The sequence below is a fragment of the Manihot esculenta genome, chromosome 11, assembly GCF_001659605.2.
Source record: "Manihot esculenta cultivar AM560-2 chromosome 11, M.esculenta_v8, whole genome shotgun sequence".
NCBI classification, from domain to species: domain Eukaryota; kingdom Viridiplantae; phylum Streptophyta; class Magnoliopsida; order Malpighiales; family Euphorbiaceae; genus Manihot; species Manihot esculenta.
Window position 1 is genome coordinate 32,583,887 of NC_035171.2, and position 19,854 is coordinate 32,603,740.

Sequence of the window (19,854 nt, forward strand, 5' to 3'; positions counted from 1 at the left end):
TATAAACATAATTTGACCCGACTATGGCAAGACTCCAGATTGCCTGAAACTCCATAAATGCTTGCAAACAAGATAACAAAGGTGATTTAATTTTCGGGAACAAGAAATCGTTAGGAAGCAGCCTGATAAAATAAAATTCTGGAATGATATTTCTAAAACTCTTCTTTACACAATTTGAAACATGCAATTTAAAAAGTATCCATATTCAGTTCTTCCATCTCAATACAAAGGGAAAGTCAAACCAGCTTCCCCCTTTGATGAAAAAAGTAATTTATGGGAACCAGCATTAACAACTAAAATACATATCATAGCTGTTGAATTCATGAGTGTGGATCAATCGTATCACCATATTCATTAGCCTTCCTCTCCAAACTCCTTTGTGAATCTCTCATGAACCTCCAAATCAGCTTTGCTCACAGTTGGCCTCTGTCTTGCAAGGACCTTATCAAAATCCGTTTTCGAAATAGGAGGGGGAAGGATCTGCAGACACATTGACAAGTATCAAGAAGAATTTAGGAACTTTAAAGATAAGCATTAAGCAGGCATAAAAATAAGATAAAAATGCCCCCCTTCTATCTCTAAACATCTAAAGCACATTTTTTTTATAGAGGAGAAATTAATGAATGTGCTTTTCTAATCTCATTATCAGAAAACTGACAGCAGATACTCATATCAAGGGCATCTATTCATTACCTGGGCTGCTAGTCCTTGCGCTGCCAGTTCCTGCATGGTAATTTGGACAGCACCCGGTTGCTTTGGTCCACATGGCACCCACATGCCATTAGGAGTCTTGATGAAAAACATGGCATCCTGTGTTTTACGAACAGGCTCAAATAGAACATCCTTGACCTGTCAAAGTCAAAGCAAAAAAATCTATGGTGTGATCCTTCTTAAAATATCTCCATAGTGAGAATTTTTAGGGGAGGAAAAAAAAATCTTAACTAGGGACATGCTTACACAAACAGAAATATCTGAACCCGAAAAGCCCTCAGTCTTGCGAGCTAAGACTTCAAAATCACTTTCAGTCAAGTTGTGAGGGGTATCTCCAAGATGCACCTGTTCAAATGTTTTTGAGGCTCAGCAAAAATAGATGAAGATAGTTACAAAGCCAAATAATTCTTGAATTAAAGTTATGTCCAACAATAACACTAGTACCTTGAACATGTGCTGCCGAGCCTTCAAATCTGGGAGAGGAATATATATACGCTTGTCAAAACGTCGCCTGATGGCCTGTAATCACTAAGATTAGCACCAGAGCCAAAGAGTAACAGCATTCAAGAGAAAATTGAAAAAAAAAAATAATAATAATTTTCTTACTTGATCTAGGGCATATGGCGTATTTGTTGCTGCAAGAACAAGAACTTTCTGGTCATTGTTACCTACACCCTAAAATATAGGAAACTTATGGTCCATTTTACTTCACAAAGAAACATGCACAACATACATGAATCTATTAGTTGGACATTTTCAAATTTATCATCCTCAGTTCAGTGTAAAACAAAACTAGAATAGATACCACATGAAGTTTATAGCATCAAATTAACTGGACAAAGTAAAAACTGAGATATAGAGAGTTGCAAGAAAACAATTCAGACCAATTTTAATTTGATCCCAAAACTTAGTTATCATTTAATAAACAAAAAACACTGAATAAAAAAAAAACCGTTATCCAACACATTGGAAGTTAGCAATCCACAATAACATAAGGATGACATTGTTAATAGCAATAATAAGAATCAAACCTTATCAGTTTGCACTATAGAAAAGGTTATACAATTTATTTCAAGCATAAAGGTTATACCCATTGTAATAAACTAATTTGCAGCTCATGCAGAATGTCCAAGAATTATCCAGGCAATTGCCTAAAGCCATTTCAAAGTACTTTGATGATTGAGAAGTAGATATGCTAGATAATTAAAGCATTAATCACCACCAGGATGTCACTTATTAGTTAACTTGTGTGTGGAGACATAAATAAAAAACAGTTACAATAGTTGAAAGCTCTGAATGTGGTTTCAAGCATTTGTTGATACAAATACTCAATTTTCAAATATCCTCTAGGTCCTCAGAGCAGTAAGAACACTACCTCTTCTCACTGAATTTCCTCAACTTAGGAACTCTATTCAGGCTAAACACACCCATGACTGACTATTGAGAAACATAGGACAAAGATAACAGCCAAAAAAAGAAGAAACTCTATGCACCACTTAAGATGAAAGCCTTGCCATGAGAAACTGCAGAATCAATTTTGCAAGAAGGTATAACCCTGGAATAATTAAAGATTGTATTTGTTTTAGGGAGATTTATAAAAATGTCCTGGGTACTGTCATTATTAACATTTAATAGGTTATTCCCTGTATTTTGAAAAACTCACTAAAACCTTCCAAGGTTTTGATGTTGTTAAATACTTTAGTCATTCCATCAATTTTCTAAGTGTGTTTCAACATATTCCGTTATTCAAATTTCAACTAAATAGCTATTTAGTCCCTAAATTCATCCATTATAAACACTTCTGTGCATTTAGTTTGAAAATTATATTAAAAAATCCTTCTTCTACAAGGGAATTTGATCTTTTCCTTAAAAATTAATAGCCAAATGGATGAAGGGACAAAAGTATTCAAGGGAAGCAAAGTTTAGAGAGGTTAAGGATCAATTTGTTAATAATGGTATTACTTATGGCATTTTTGTAATTCCCCCTTGATTTTTAAAAAATCTACAGCAGCTGTTTTTTTCTTGCATACAATTTGAGATTTTACATGATATATTCTAACTTGATGGACCAAGTACACTGCAGCAATAATTTCCAAGGAAGCAATAAACTTTGGCCATTCCCAATTTCACCCTCATTGGTCATGGATTTTGTCCACAATCCCAGATTCCAAGGTGAAAGAGAGTAGGAAGAGGGAAGATAGGTTGAAAATGAAGAGAAAAAACAGTTACTTAGATGAAACAATCATATGCATGGACACATACTTGGGTACAAGACTGAAGAAAAAATTGAAGAGAGTAAGCACCCCCACCAACAAACACATGAAGCAGGATGGAGAACCCAGGCAAATCTAAATGTCATAATTATATACCCTAAATAAATAAGGGCTGCAGCAAATATTTTTTAAGCAAGACACAAAGCTAATTAACAAAATATATAGAAAACAACATTAAGAGTCAACATATGAAACATAAAGGTAGTAACATGACAGAATATGTATGTGGGTATAATTAAATGCCCCCCTCTCTCTCTCTCTCCCTCTATTCCTTCTCTAAACTAATAACGTGCTCTCAATTTGCAGTGCAAATTATCTCCCCCTCCCATGTCTAGAACTTAAAACTTCTAAACTAGTCCAGTGCTCTCAACCTGTGCTCCCAATTTGCAATGCAATAGATCCCTCCCTCCACCCCTTTCTGACCAGATCCAGGCATTGCAAATATTCATGGTTATCAAATATATTCAAAGTCTAGAATTTTTAATTCCATATTAATTTGGAAAAGAAAATTTTAGTATCTTTAATTTTATTAGAATTTTATATGAATCATTTTCTTGTAATTTGAAACTCGGACTCTCAAACCTCTCCGCCATCCGACATTATGACCAAACAAGTGCACAGGACATCGTTTGCAAGTAAGTATCCTAACACATGTAGAGCCAGCTGTAATTAAAAGACAAATCTAAGCCAATGAGGTTGCCAATTAAGATTCCCATTCAAAAGTACCATGTATTCCATAAACCTTCTTATTTCAGCATCAATGTCATCACTACCTCATCTAAACAGGTTTTTTTTACAAGTGTTATTAATTCCCGTTAGAGGCTTGGTCAGAACAAAATTGATATTATGAAGATACCAAGCAGAATTGAAAGCATTCAGAAGAAGGTAAAATGAATGGCAGAGTAAAATAATGCCATTCTCAGTGGCAGCAAAATAAAGAATGCTATTCTTCCCAATCACTTGCCAACAAGGGGGAAAAGACACACCTGCATCTGCACAAGAAGTTCTGTCTTGATACGTCTTGAAGCTTCACTCTCATTACCTTCTCCACGCTGGCCACACAAGGAATCTATCTCATCAATAAAAATAATCGAAGGAGCACTTTCACGTGCCATTTGGAAAAGATTGGAGACAAGCTTTTCACTTTCACCCATCCACTTTGAAACTAGGTCTGACGAAGAAATACTGTAGGGAAACAGAGAATTAAATTCCAGCAACTTGCAACCTAATTAAAAACATAGATGATCACATGCTAGTTACACGCATAAAAGCTCATTTAGAGGAAAAAGGAAATCTAGATGCAGCAACAAAACATTAAGTGCTGCCACAACATGCCAAGATTAATCAAATAAAAACTGACAACTTACACCTTCTCACAGCTAAATTAAAAGACTCTCTTTGTGACTTAGACTATTTACCTGAAAAAAGTAGAGTCTGCTTCAGTTGCAACTGCCTTGGCCAAGTAAGACTTCCCAGTTCCAGGTGGCCCATACAAAAGAAAAGCTCTCCAAGGCCGTCTCTTCCCTAAAAGAAAGAGCAAAAGGAAATATAAGACATTAACAGAGTAAAGCCAGTCGAGATTTGTTACAAAATGTTAATACAGAAGTTACAATGGAGTCAATAACAGAATAGATGCAAAATGACTGAATTCTATATCTCCGAGTCCTAAGTAACCTGCTGATGACATAAAAGAAAAATAAAAGCAGAGCAATAACAAGAAAAATAAAAGTAGAGCAATAACAACAATAAGAAACCTTCTTTGCATCTTCGTTCTAACTGTTCTTCTACCAAGTAAGAACCTTAGATGTCCATATTCCAAAATCCTTGATATACCAAACACGACAGAGCACGCATGCCACTGTCTCCATTTACAAACTCACGAGTCAAGATAAAACAGTGGGGCCAAGACAATACCCAAACATGATCATCGGATAAACATTTTGTATCAACTAGTTTACTTTAAGGCAACCACTTTGAAGCAAAATAAACTCGATGGACCCAAGACAGCCAATAGAAAGATTAGCAATTTGCTATAGCGATGATAGATTCAGAAACCATGCATCAAAAATCATTTTGCAGGCAGTTCGATCCAGCAAACCATTCCAAAAGCATACGATTTCACAACCATCAACCAAATATAGAACACACAGAACGGGGGGGGGGGGGGGGGGACGGAAAATCGAGTAGAAAATTCACCTGTAAAGAATTGGGGGAACTTAACAGGCAAAATAACAGCTTCCTGCAACGCCTGTTTCGCGCTCTCAAGTCCAGCCACATCATTCCACTTGACGTTAGGCTTTTCCCTAATAATTGCAGAATTCAATCCAGCTCTCAATTTGGTCTGTTCAGGATCCTCACCATCTTCTCCATCCTTAGGTTTGGTCTTGGGGCGGGTAGCAACAGCAGCATCCCCATTGGAAGCGGGCCCAGGGCCGCCTTCATCGAGCACAGCCCGGATCTCCTCAGCCCGACGAAGATACTCGGTGAATTTCTGGGTAATCGCTTCCCGAATCTTAGGGTTCTTCTCGTACTTCAAATGGGTCTTGAAGTACTCAAGCGCGTTCATATACAAAGGGAAGGCCTTAGCATAGTTACCAGCATTATCTTCTTGTACGGCTTGCCTGACATACTCTATCGCTTGCTCCTTGAAATTGCTATACATCTTATAGAGGTTCCCGATCAATCAACAGAAGATATCATGTGAAATTTTGGGACGAAATGAGAAAACCTATAGATTGATGATAATTTGGTGATGAATTTGAGAAAAAACAGGGGTTTGAAAGAAAAAGATTGGAAATTAAGGCTTAAGCAGCCATGTCAAAGGAAACAAGCGTGTGATGACTGAGGTGAGGGGAAGGTTCCAATGGAAGTTGCTAATAACTTATTATTATAATATAATAATTATTTTTCATGAGTTATTATTATTTGTGTACAATAATAAAATGAATTATATTTCATTAATTAAAAATAAATAAACGAAAAATATGAAGCAATTGTATAATAGAATATCCCTATTTAAACCAGGACAAAATGCTTCAAATACTATGAGATTTACCATGAATTCCAATTCTCTATATTTTTCCTTCTGATTAATGAATTATGATAATTTTTTCTATTATCATAAATTGAAGAATAAAAATTTCATTCAATCTAATTGAATTTGTTATCGATTTTTATATTTGAAATAATTTAATTGTTGTTTATAAAGCAAAATTTATGTACAATTATATACAAATTTAATTGAATTTATTTTTTCAAAAATATTTTTTTAAACAAGCCTTAAGAAACATCAACATAAATGAAAATGCGATTTCAATTCTATTATTTTATGTTGATTAATGTTTTTTTTTTAAATAAAAGTCCTAAACATTTCCGAATTTTAATACTTTTTTTCAAAATATTTCATAACTTTAATTTTTTTAAAATTGTATACTTAAAAAGTTTTAATCCACCTCCTTCCACGGCTTCTGCATTGCAGTACCTATAAAAAATAATAATATAAAAACTATAATAATACAAATTATAATTTTTGAAAAATATATTTTTTCGAATCACTAACCTTGTCAAAATTCTAAAAAATAAACTTGAACATTGATGACCGCTGGATTTCTCCACCTCAGTGAGGGACCAAGCCCTCAATCACGGCCCATCACTCGGAGGCCCACGCGATCCCAATACAAATAGGTCCAGCCCGTTCGAACCTTGATACAGGGTTCATATGGATTTCTCAACCAGGCCGACCCAGTTCCCATTGCCTCTCAGGCCGACCCAGCCCTTACTGCTTCTCAGGCTGATCCTTCTTGGACTCAGTATTATTCCTATCTCCCGGCTCAGCCTGGAATCGGGAAGAAGGCCCCACCTTCAGCCTTGTGGACCCATCCACACACGCACGAAGGGAATCAGGGGCCGTTACGCATGAGACAGGTACCGGATATCCTCGTACAATCGTATCAATATGGCAGAGACAGGTGGTCCAATGATAGCCACGCCGTTGCACGTCACTGGCATAGGAGGAAAAGGGATAAAAGGAGAATGATCCTCCCCTAAGCTCTAAGTTTTTCCATTATTCCAAAAACCTCTGTAAAACCCTATTTCTCTGGATCTCAGATCATCAATTGGCGCCGTCTGTGGGAAACGAAGGAGATCTTTTCATCACCGGAGTTCCACTCTTAACAAAACCCACTGAGATCCACGATGGCTAATCACAATGAAAGCAACCTTAACATCCCAAATGACCTGAGCTCTGTCCAGGAGGGGCAGCAGTTCTCCTTTTCTAGTCCTACAATACTAAATAACCAAACACCTATTCCTCTCAATCCCTCGCCAAGCTTGGCAGGGAATGCTCCCACCGCCACCTTATCTAACCAGGACCTTCAAACCATGGCCCTCCAACTACAGAACACCGCCCACTGGTTGGGGCAGATAATGCAACAAAGGGGCCTCAGCACCCCGATAAATACACTCCCAGTGGTAGAAGAACCCCAAACCAATGAGCCCCAACCTGTCCTTGACCGCCTCCAAACCAGCAGCCGCGATACCGGAGAAAAGGGGAGAAGAGCCGGAGGCCCGAGTCCACGGAAGGAGGGTGAGGGAGATGATAGAGAATGATAAGGCTGACAACTATTCCGCCGGGACAACCAGGTGGGCGAGAAGTGAAGCAGAGGAGAAGGAATACCACCTGGAGAAGAAACCCAGGCTGGAAGATGAGAATGTAGACCAAAAGCTGCAAAAGTTGAGAGAGCAGCTCTTGGCTGAACTGGGAAAGAAGGATCAGAGCCAAACCTTCCTGCCCACTTCTTCACCTTTCTCGAAGTGGGTGCAACAGGAAATTGTTTCTAAGAAGTTTATGATGCCATCAATGGCGGCTTATGAAGGAGCTGGAAACCCCCGAGAGCATGTCCTCAACTACAAGACTTTCATGGAGCTGCAGACTCTATCAGATGCCTTGATGTGCAAGGCATTCCCAATGACGCTCTCAGGGCCAGCACGGGCATGGTTCAACAGCCTCGAGGCTGGGAGTATCAGCAGTTTTGGGGATCTGGCCACTCGCTTCATTAGCCGGTTTATTGCCGGAGTGCCAGCAGATAGGAAGACGAGCTACCTGGAGACAATCAGGCAGAGAGGAGACGAATCGCTCAGGGAGTATGTCGCTCGTTTCAATACGGAGGCCTTGCAGATTCCCGAGCTCGATGAGGGAAAGGCGGTGGAAGCCATGCAAAAGGGGACGACCTCTGCCGAGTTCTTCGGCTCATTAAGCAGGAAGCCTCCGATCTCACTGGTCGAGTTGATGAAGAGGGCTGAGAAGTACATAAGGAAGGATGACGCCTTGGTGACAAGCCGATTCGCCAAGGGAGTGGCAGGTAAGGAGAAAACCCTGGAGGAAAGGAGGCCGGAGAAGCAAGAGAAGAGACATGGCAAAAGGCCTGAGCCTTACAGACAGCCCTGGGAGCGAAGGGACCAAAGACCTCTCCCTACTCGGGTCTCAGAACAGAAGTCACTCCCTCCGTGGGTTCCAGAGAAGTCGACCCCACTTAATGCCTCTAGAGCCGAAGTGCTCATTGCCGTCCAAGACAAGGAACTCTTTCAGTGGCCTAGACCCCTGAGAACGGAAGCCGACCAGCGAAATCCTGACAAATACTGTCAGTTCCATCGTACTCATGGCCACGACACCAATAACTGTTTCCAGTTGATCACGGAAATCGAAAGGCTGATAAAAAGGGGACACCTGAAGAACTTCGTGAAGAAACCAGAAGGACAGAGACCCCAGCCCAATCCAGCAGTCCAAGCGCCGAGGAGAACGGGAGCTAACCCCGTAAACGACGGGTCTAGTGGGACCATCAATATGATTGTCGGAGGCACAGGAGGACGGATGAGTCGAAGGGGGAAAAAGAGGAGTAGAGAGGGAGAAAGCAGCAGCGCTGAGGTCATGCAGGTCGTCGTACACTCTCCGACGGTCATCACTTTCTCCCCAGAGGATGCCCAGGGTGTTCAAATGCCCCATGACGACGCCTTTGTCGTTGAAGCTGTCATTCACAACTACCGCGTAAAGAAGATCTTAGTGGATGACGGGAGCAAGGTGAATCTGCTACCTTATCGAGTCTTCCAGCAAATGGGAATCCCCAAAGAGCAGCTGGTTCGAGATCAGGCCCCGATTAAAGTAATTGGAGGAACGCCAGTAACGGTGGAAGGGAAGGTAAAGCTAGCCCTTACTTTGGGAGAAGCACCAAGGACTCGCACCCATTATACGGTGTTCCTGGTGGCTAAACTCCCCCTGAGCTACAACGCGATCCTGGAAAGACCTGCATTGTTTGACTTTGAGGCCATCACCAGTATCAGATATCTGGCAATGAAGTTTCCAACAGAGGCAGGGGTGGGAATAGTTCGGGGAAGCCAGGAGGAAGCAAGGGCAGTGTACCTAGCTACGGTAGCAGAGTCGAGCTCAACAGAAGATAGGCTGAATTCAGAAGTCCTGGAGGTCCGAGACAAGAAAACAGAAGCCAAGACAGAGCCGGTGGGGGAACTGGAGATTTTTCCTTTAACAGAAGCAGAAACAGATAAAGTCTTTAGTCTTAACGCCGGCCTCACCAAAGAACAGAAAATCGAGGTCATGGCCTTGATCCGAAGTCACGCGTCAAGCTTCGCCTGAAAGCCTTTTGACATGCCCGGAATTGATCTCGAGGTGATAACCTATAAGCTGAACGTCCTCCCCGAAGCCAGGCCGGTGAAGCAGAAGAAGAGGGTGGTAGGAAGGGAGAAGCAACAAGCCACCAGGGAGGAAGTGTAGAAGTTAGAAGAGGCAGGCTTTATTAGGGAAGTCATGTACCCGTAGTGGTTAGCTAATCCTGTACTAGTCAAAAAAGCCAATGGCAAATATAGGATGTGCATAGATTTCACTGACCTGAATCAGGCTTGCCCTAAAGATTGTTATCCCCTCCCTGATATTAATAAAATGGTTGATTCTACGGCCGGTTTTGATTATATGTCGTCTTTGGACGCAATGTCTGGTTATCATCAAATCCCAATGGACAAGTCGGACGAAGAAAAGACCTCGTTCATAACAGAAGATGGGACTTATTGCTATAGAGCCATGCCTTTCGGATTGAAAAACGCCGGGGCAACTTACCAAAGACCGATGAACAAAATCTTCAAAGATCAGATCGGCAGAAACGTAGAAGTTTATGTGGATGATATGGTGGTCAATAGCCTAACTTTCCAACAGCACGTGGCAGATTTGAAGGAGGTATTCGGAGTATTAGATTAGTACAGAATGAAGCTGAATCCAGCGAAATGCGCCTTCTTCATCAGAGGAGGAAAATTCCTGGGATACATGGTGAGTGGGAAAGGCATCGAGCCCAACCCGGAGAAGGTAGAGGCCATATTGAATATGCCAGAATCGACCTGTGTGAGGGACGTCCAGAGACTGACCGGGAGAGTAGTGGCGCTTAATCGATTCATGTCGAGGTCGGCAGAAAAGTGTTTACCATTCTTCAAGAAGTTGAGGAAAGTGCCAAACTTCGAATGGACAGAAGACTATCGAGAAGCCTTCAAAGAACTCAAAAGCTATCTCAGCTCGCCTCACGTGCTTAGTAGTCCCATAGAAGGTGAGAAACTTCTGATATACCTGGCAGCCTCTGAACAAGCAGTCAGCGCCGTATTGGTAAGGGTGGAAGAAGGAGAGCAGAAGCCTATTTTCTATGTCAACAAGGTGCTTAAAGATGCCGAGGTCAGATATTTGAATATTGAGAAGATAGCATACGCTTTACTACTGGCAGTCCGAAAGTTCAGGGTTTATCTGGAAAGCCACCAAGGAGTAGTAATGACAGATCAACCCTTGAAGAAGATTCTGCATAGACCGGAGACCTCAGGCCGGATGCTAGCGTGGTCCATTGAGATTAGTCCTTACTGCCTAGAGTATCGACCTCGAACAGCTATAAAATCTCAGGCCCTTGCTGACTTCATAGCAGAGTGCACATTCAGTGAGGAACAAGGAGAATCATCTTCAGAAGTATCAGGGAAGGAAAGAAAGGAAGAACTCTTCCAAAAGTTCAGCTGGAAGTTATATGTAGACGGGGCTTCAGTCGCCGGAGGCAGCGGTGCTGGAATAATGCTTAAGGGGCCTGGAGAATTTAAGGTTTGCTACGCCCTACGCTTAGAATTCAAAGCCTCTAATAATATGGCGGAGTATGAAGCCCTAATAAACGGGATGCTGGTGGCAATGGAGGTAGGGGCAACCGACCTCGAAGTAAATAGCGACTCACAACTGGTGGTCAATCAGATAACTGGGGCATATCAGGCCAGAGATCCAACCATGCTGAGCTACCTGGCAAAAGTAAAAGCTATAGAGGCTGAACTCATAGATCGGGGAGTTACCATCAAATTTCAAAGAATACCTCGGGCAGAAAATGAGGAAGCAGACCTGCTTAGTCGGTTGTCCAAAGAAGAATTAGAACAACTCCCCGATGAAGTGTACATACAGCACGTCCATACGCCTGCTTTTAGTAAAACAAACACGGTATTGCAGGTGGAACAAAGCCCGACTTGGATGACCCCATACCTAGAATACCTGGAGAAGGAAAAGCTCCCCGAGGATAAAGACGAAGCCAAAAAGATAGCAGCTCGTGCTGCCAACTACCAAGCAGTAAGGGGGACCTTATACAGAAAAGGGAAATCCAGCCCGTGGCTCCGGTGTGTGAACCCGGAAGAGGCTACAAAGGTGATGGAAGAGATACACAGGGGAATGTGCGGAGCTCACGAAGGGGCAGGGACATTAGCCAATAAAATATTCAGGCAAGGGTACTACTGGCCCACTGTTAAAAGAGAAGCAGAAGAGTTTGTCCGAAGATGCTACGTATGCCAAAGATTTGCTAACGCCATCAAAGTCCCAGCCACTCCTCAAGCCAGCATATCCAGTCCATGGCTGTAACATCCTCTGGGCCCACAACAGTAGATATTATCCGCTTTGGGTTCGAGGGCCTTGGCCCAGCCTTCCCCTCACAGTTTTGTTCTTGGGTCAAGGGATTTGATACCCTTTTTTCCCAAAACGCGTCTACTGTGGTCTCTTGGGGCTTGCCCTTATAAGGCTTCCCCCCTCCTTACCTCTTTCCGATGTGGGATACTTTCAATCCACCTCATAGGGCTTCTACCCCCCATAAGGCCTGAGCGTCCTCGCTCAGCACACCGTACTCATGAGGCCCAGGCTCTGATACCAATTGTGTGCTGAGCGAGGACGCTCAGGCCTTATGGGGGGTAGAAGCCCTATGAGGTGGATTGAAAGTATCCCACATCGGAAAGAGGTAAGGAGGGGGGAAGCCTTATAAGGGCAAGCCCCAAGAGACCACAGGAGACGCGTTTTGGGAAGAAAGGGTATCAAATCCCTTGACCCAAGAACAAAACCGTGAGGGGAAGGCTGGGCCAAGGCCCTCGAACCCAAAGCGGACAATATCTTCTGTTGTGGGCCCAGAGGATGTTATAATGGCCATTCTCGCAATGGGGAATAGACATCCTGGGACCCTTCCCCAAGACCACGGGGCAGAGGAAATTCGTGGTGGTGGCTATAGAATACTTCTCAAAATGGCCAGAGGCAGAAGCCATAGCCACGATCACAGCTCACAAGATAATAGACTTCGTATGGGGAAACATCATCTGCAAGTTTGGCATACCGAGAGTGCTCATATCTGACAATGGCAGACAATTTGATTGCAGCACCTTCAGAGCATTTACGGCGAACATGGGCATATGGCACAAATTCTCCTCCGTAGCCCATCCTCAAATTAATGGTCAAACAGAGGTTACCAACAGAGCTATCCTCCAAGGATTAAAGAAACGGCTGGATGGGACAAAGGCAAACTGGGCAAAAGAGCTCAACAGTATCCTGTGGGCACTCCGAACTACCCCTAGAGCGTCCACTAAAGAAACGCCATTTGCACTTGCTTACGGCACAGAGGCCGTAGTCCCAGTCGAGCTGCAAATCCCCACTCATCGAGTCCAATTTGTTAATGAGAACACTAACGACGACAAATTAAGGAACAACTTGGACGCTTTCGAAGAAATTAGGGAGGAAGCTCAAGTCCGAACTGCTGCTTATCAACAACGGGCAGCCCGTTACTACAACCAAAGGGTCAGGGAAAGAAGTCTAAAGGTAGGGGACCTAGCCCTAAGAAACTTAGAAGCTACGGAAAAAAGAGCGGCAGTGGGAAAGTTGGCACCGACTTGGGAGGGCCCATTCAGATAGCAAAAGTAGTCAGGACAGGAGTATACCGAATTGAAGATATGCAGGGAAACCCTGAGCCCCATGCCTAGAATATCCAGCACTTGAAGAGGTATTTCCCTTGAAATATTTGTAAAGAAAAATATTGTACTCTGAAAAGCACAAATGAATAAAATAACGCCATTCTTTACACAAATGAAGCTAAGTATAGAGAAAATAACAGAGAACCGAGCTCCCTCTATGAAACGGCCCATAAATGCAGGAACATATAAGAGGATAAACGAGGGCAAAAGACTGTGCTCACAACTCGAGTCAGTTCGCCATGAACAAACATTTAGCAAGAATAACCCAAGAAGAAGGAAAATGACAAAGGCCGAACTCCCCGTCCCAGTGGAGCACGCAGATTAAGTTGCACCGCCTGACGAAGGATCACCTCGAGGAGGACTAGACATCCGAGCTCACAACCAGAAAGCAAAGTAAAATCGCCTAAAAAGAAGCCGTGCAAGTACAAATAAAGTACAGGGATTTACTTCCTCACTATTCATGTAATAAATACTGAGGAAGTAAAGGGGCAATCCAAGGAAAATCTAATGGCACGAAGTAGATAAAACCTCAGCTCCAGTCCCTGTCAAGACAGAACTAAAGGCAAAAAGACGAGCCCTGCTCATCATCGCGACAGGTACATGATTTGACTCATTATTACTTAGCAAAGGCTATGCGCCTAAGCTCACATTAATAGAGTAACAAGGATAAAAACTTGTAAATTGAACGCCTTGATCACTGTTAAAAACATAGCTCACGAGTGCAGCTAGCCCAGCTTGGAAAGAGCTTACGGATAAGACTGCCTTGTGAAATTAGAAAAGTTTATGAGTCAGAGACTAAATCCTTGGTTAAAATTTTCAGCCTTGATTAGCTAAGAGACAAGGGATGAAAAACGATGTAGTCAAGTCTTTACAAAGTTTATTAAGCACAGCTTAAGTGTTTTTTGTCAAATCTTTAAAATTTAAACAAGTCAGACTGTTTAACAGAATAAGTAGTCCGATGAAGTTGAAACAACAAGCAAAATAAGTAAAAATAAAGTTTCATTAAAAGAAAAGTACATTTATAGCATGTTACAAGTGCCTACTCCACTGAAGAAAGAGCTGTCCTCAAAGGACTTACACAACCAGAGGCGCTATTATCTACCCTGTTCCCCTTTTAGCTCGGCGGACTCCTTCTACTCCCTTAGAGGTCCCCTACTCACCAACCGAACTCTATCTCGTTATTATAGGAGAGCTGAACAAGTTGATCCCCATAAGCATCTCTCACTTTTCCGTCATAGGCAGGCTTCCTGTCGCCCAAGTGTGATGCACGATACACTCGAGCAAGCCGAGGAAAATTGGCGAGGCATTCTGAAGAGCAATGGAACAAGTGAATGTTGCAAATCTACACACATACTATGTTGGTCTGCTAAAATTACGTGTGTAAACAGCATCTTGTATCTCATAATAAGCCTCAAAAACCATGTTATTCCATGAGTTTGAGTTAGGAGCAGACATCAGGGGCACCACGAGAATCCTCTCCTCCTCCCTGGAAGAAAGAAAGACAAGAGCCGATCTTCCGGAAGCCCAAGACTTCTTTGGAGCACGAACCAAGACAAACACTTTGAGGAGAATAGGACACTTGCCTCCGACCTTCTCCGCTACACCCCCATCATCCACAAAGCTGGGTTCCCTATCCTCATCAGTCGGACCGACCTCGGAGGGGACCCCATAGACATTCCTCACAAAGGCGATCTCAGCCCGGCTAGCAAGGGTCCTCATCTCAGCTATGAAGGCCTCAGGCCTCTCTCCAGAAGCATCGCCAAAAGACGGGGCAGGCTTCGCTGTCGTCAAACCGGAGTCCTCGCTCGGCCTTGAAGCCCGAGAGAACCTGAGAGCTTGAACAACCAGCACGGCTGAAATGGACTTGTCAATACTTGGCCGCCTTAAAGATTCGGCACCGCGAAAGCTCGGCTCCGGAGCTCGGGCAGGAGCAGGGGGAGGAGGCCGTCCAGACGACCTGGAAAACATGATTTTGGCGACTTGTCGAGTAACCTCCCCTGCCAATCACCCCATTAGGAAGACATCTAAAGCAACGTTCAAGCTCCCTATGGGCGGCGTAAGAATCTTAGGGGGCTTAATCCGATTCATCTTTACCCCCAAAGGCTGCAAAAATCACAAAAGCAAGGTTAGAACAGACCCCATGAAAGACAGAGCAGATTCGAAAGAAAACATAAAGAGAGTGAAATCAGGGGCCAGCGTCCGAGAAACAATCCCGAAATATTGGAAAACCCCGTTGAAAGAAGGAGATAAGGGAAGGATAAACCATACCTCTTCCACATGACAAAGAAAACTAAACTTGCATCTTTCTGGAGATCGATTGAACCAGAGGGAGAAGAATCGGAAAGAGGGATCCTTTTGTCCCGATAAGGAGCCTGAGGCTGAGAAGGAAGTGTTATTAATATATAGCCGGAGGCTGAGATTTTAATGTGAGATAGGGCGACGTTATACTCTAGGCTAGCGGCATCAGAATCCTTAAAGGCTATTCACAAGAAAGGAAAGAAAGCGTACATGGAAGATAAAGGCAGGAAAGTGAAGACAGCAGTATGCACGAAGAGCAGAGGAAAGCTAGAAATAGAAAAAAGACAGAGAGGATTTAAAGCTACAAGTGACAAAAAGATGAAAGGGCGTTATGGAGCAAGCTGAATTCAAACAGGCGCGGTCATAATGATTCTTGATGTTTACCCCCTCAACAGTTGGGGCAATAACTGCCGAGAAGGTAAAGGGGCAATTGATGACCGCTGGATTTCTCCACCTCAGTCAGGGACCAAGCCCTCAATCACGGCCCATCACTCGGAGGCCCATGCGATCCCAATACAAATAGGTCCAGCCCGTTCGAACCTTGATACAGAGTCCATATGGATTTCTCAACCAGGTCGACCCAGTTTCCATTGCCTCTCAGGCCGGCCCAGCCCTCACTGCTTCTCAGGCTGATCCTCCTTGGGCTCAGTATTATTCCTATCTCCCGGCCCAGTCCGGAATCGGGAAGAAGGCCCCACCTTCAGCCTTGTGGACCCATCCACACACGCACGAAGGGAATTAGGGGCCGTTACGCATGAGACAGGTACCGGATATCCTCGTACAATCGTATCAATATGGCAGAGACAGGTGGTCCAATGATAGCCAGGCCGTTGCACGTCACTAGCATAGGAGGAAAAGGGATAAAAGGAGAATGATCCTCCCCTAAGCTCTAAGTTTTTCCATTATTCCAAAAACCTCTGTAAAACCCTATTTCTCTAGATCTCAGATCATCAAACATGAATACGAAATAGAAGAAAGTTATTAAGCACAAAAATCTCAGATTCAACGGCTTCAATTGTGTGATAGTAACACAAGTTATTTCCATGGCAAAATCATCCAGAGAAGAAAAGGTAATACAATAGTAGGTTTCTGAGATAGCTGTGGGAATTAGAAAACATCTCTAGGTAATATTCAGAATATTACATATGGCTAGTTTCAATACATTTATTCATCGACCAGGCCTTGCAATTTTTTGGTCATTACTCAATGGTTCCATCCGAGAATTACAGATGAGATGAATTTGTATCTTATCAAGCCAATTATACAAGATGAGGTTAAAATAGTTGTTTTCTTTATTGATCCTTCAACTAGTTTATTCTTCTAAAAATATTGGTCCATCGTTGCTAATGACATTTATAATGCAGTAGAAAATTTCTTTGCAAGTGAAAAATGATTGAAGAAATAAATCATACTCTCATTGCCTAAGTAAAACAGGTCCGGTTACGACCTATAAAATTATAAAATAATTTACGACTTATAGAATTAGACTTTTTATGAATAAAATTATCAAATATGAAAAAGTATTTTTACAAAAGGACAACTTAAATCCGATAATATTTTAATTAACTATAACGTTAAGCATTCTTTCCAGAATAGTAGGGGAAAAGGAATTATGACATGACTCTTAAACTCATGTTAGTAAGGCATATAACTATGTGGAATGGGCATATATGCATTACATGCCATCTTGCTTTGACTTTCATGAGTAATGAATCACTTAGATAATGGAATGGATTACGAGTTACCTATTCTGTGCATATTAATGGCCATAGGACTAGATTCATAACTCCTTCTAGGGGTCTTAAATGAGGAGATCTCTTATTACATTTTTTATTCCTCTTTTGTGTGGAGGGCTTATCTCACTGTATTCAACATACCTCTTTGCAATGAGTTAAAATTGCAAGATATGGTCTCTCAATTTCTTACCTCTTATTTGCATATGATTCTATATTTTATTCTAAGGCATCTATGGAGGGAGCAAGAGAACATTTGAGGAATTATTCAAAAACCAACAGCCAAAAAGTTAATTTTCACAAATCTTGCTTAATCTTCAACACCAATACACTGCAAGATCGCATCAGAGAATTGCATCTCTTTTTTATATTGACAAACTAAACACTCCGAATAAATGTTTTGGATTGCAATCTGATATCTCTAAGCTAAATCAAAGGTTTTCTTTATTATTTAAAATAGAATTTTTAACAAAATGATGGACTGAAAAGAGAAATTTCTATCTAAAGAAGGGTCGAGAAGTTCTTATCAAATCAGTCTTGCAAGCCATTTCAAAATATGCAATGTCTGCCTTTAGAATTGTTTGTCTATCAATTCTATTATATTAATTTTTTGGTGGGGCAAGAAAAAGAGCAACACAAAATCCATTGGGCATCTTGAAATTCTCTTTGTGAGCTAAAGATCAGGGAAAGACTGATGTTTCAAAATCTTGAAGACTTTAACATGGCTCTCCTAGCAAAACAAGGTTAGTGCATAATTGATAATCCTCATTCTCTCCTCGCACTTATCCTTAATGGGAAATATTTTCCACATGAATCATTTATGTAAGCAAGAGAGGGCTATAATCCTTCATGAGGCTAGAGAAGTATTTTTTAGGGAAGACAAATCCTAACAGAGGAATCAGGTGGCAAGTTAAAGAGACAATTTCATAATGTGCAAAACGGACAAGTGGTTACCTTAAACTTTCCCTCATCCTCTAACAACTAAGGAATGGCATGATCAACATATAATTTGGGTCTCTCAACTACTGGTTCCTTCATCCCAAAAATGGAATGTGGATTTGAAGAAGATGCAAATTTTATCTTATTACTCCCAATGGGTTGTTACAGGCAAGAGGATCATTTGATTTGGCATTTCCAGCAAAGTGGCAAGTGCACATTGAAGTCCAATTATCATATAGCTCATCAAATTCACTGGGATTATGCCAATACCTCGACTGCAAGCCATGGACCTACATTGCAAATTAATTTCTAGAGAAAAGTCTAGGGCATTAACCTTCCAAATAAACTAGCCATTTTTCCTTAAGAGTATTCCCAATGAAAAACTCCCTTCCAACATGGCTATTCATAAGGGAATTTCTTCGATTCCTCCTGAATGCAGATACTGCGGATCCATGGAATTAGTTAAGCACATCTTGCTTGAGTGTCCCAAAGAGGTAGCCGTTTGGTTTACTTCCTCAATTCAGATTTGATCAACCATGCTTTGTGGAGAAACTTTCAAAGACTGCTAGGAAGAAATATACGACCAACTTACAGGAGTGAAGGCCAAACTAGATGTACCACAACTGTTGGTTTTCATTTTTTGGAGCATTTGGAAAGCAAGAAATGAGCTCGTCTTTCTCTGGAAGAGCTCAGTGTCCTTGTGAAACTATAGTTTTTGCTATTAATTATTGGGACTCTTTCAATGAAGCCAACAGTCCTTCACCTCCTATGAGCACAAATTAAGTGACCCATAATAGTTGGAAACTTCCACCATTGAATTGTATTAAGATTAATTTTAATGCAGTGATAGAGAAAAATTCGGCTAAAGGAGCTTCAGCAATGGTGGTTTGTGATCAGGCAGACTTGATACTTGATTGGAAGTGCAACTTCCCATTCCATACAGACTCATTGATTATGAAGAGTCTTACATGCAGAAAAGTAATTATAGTAGCCTGTCATTGAAGGTTTCAAAATGTTACAGTGGAAGGGGATTGTAAATCGTTGATGGATGCTATTTATTTTCAGAATGTCTGGACGACCATTCAAAATGTTATTCATGACATTTGGTCCCTTAGGAAAGGTCTGCACACATGCACCTTCTCTTGGGTAAGAACAACGAAGAATGAAGTAGCTCATGCACTTGCCAATAAGACTTCAACAGAAGAGGTTTTTTTTTTTCATCAAGCGTTGTTTGTTCTGGATAAAATGCCCAAGTGACTGTCTTGTTTTATTGATGCCTTTGACAAAAATATATAATATCATATTACTTTGAATTAATAATAGTATCAAATTGACATTATCAAAATTAAATAATTCAATTTATTTTTTCTTCAGTTTAAATATAGTGTTTTGTTATATCTTCAATATTTTCATTTTATTTGTTTAATTTGTATAAAATTGAGAGGTAAATGTCAAAAAAAAACACATTTTGACATTTAAGAGTATTTTTATTCAAATGTAAAATTAAGGGCAAATTACATTTTAGTTCCTAAATTTAGCATAATTTATGAATTAATCCTTATATTTTTAAAATAAAATATTTAAATAATCTATAATGAGTCTGTTTAAAT

The 19,854-nt window shown here is 41.4% G+C and overlaps 2 protein-coding genes across 2 annotated transcripts; one reads left to right on the plus strand and one right to left on the minus strand.

The window, feature by feature from the left end:
- Positions 1-126: 126 nt before the first annotated feature.
- Positions 127-5,853, minus strand: LOC110626144 (protein SUPPRESSOR OF K(+) TRANSPORT GROWTH DEFECT 1). The gene is made up of 8 exons (XM_021771904.2): positions 5,181-5,853; positions 4,403-4,508; positions 3,971-4,169; positions 1,318-1,386; positions 1,156-1,230; positions 958-1,056; positions 694-849; positions 127-480 (listed from the first exon to the last, which is right to left on the minus strand). Exons 1-8 carry the CDS (start codon positions 5,644-5,646, stop codon positions 355-357), a joined length of 1,296 nt encoding a protein of 431 aa, XP_021627596.1. The 5' UTR covers positions 5,647-5,853; the 3' UTR covers positions 127-354.
- Positions 5,854-8,271: 2,418 nt separating this feature from the next.
- Positions 8,272-9,630, plus strand: LOC122725051. Its single transcript, XM_043961470.1, has one exon. The coding sequence runs from the start codon at positions 8,272-8,274 to the stop codon at positions 9,628-9,630; it is 1,359 nt and encodes a 452-aa protein (XP_043817405.1).
- The last annotated feature ends 10,224 nt before the right edge of the window (positions 9,631-19,854 follow it).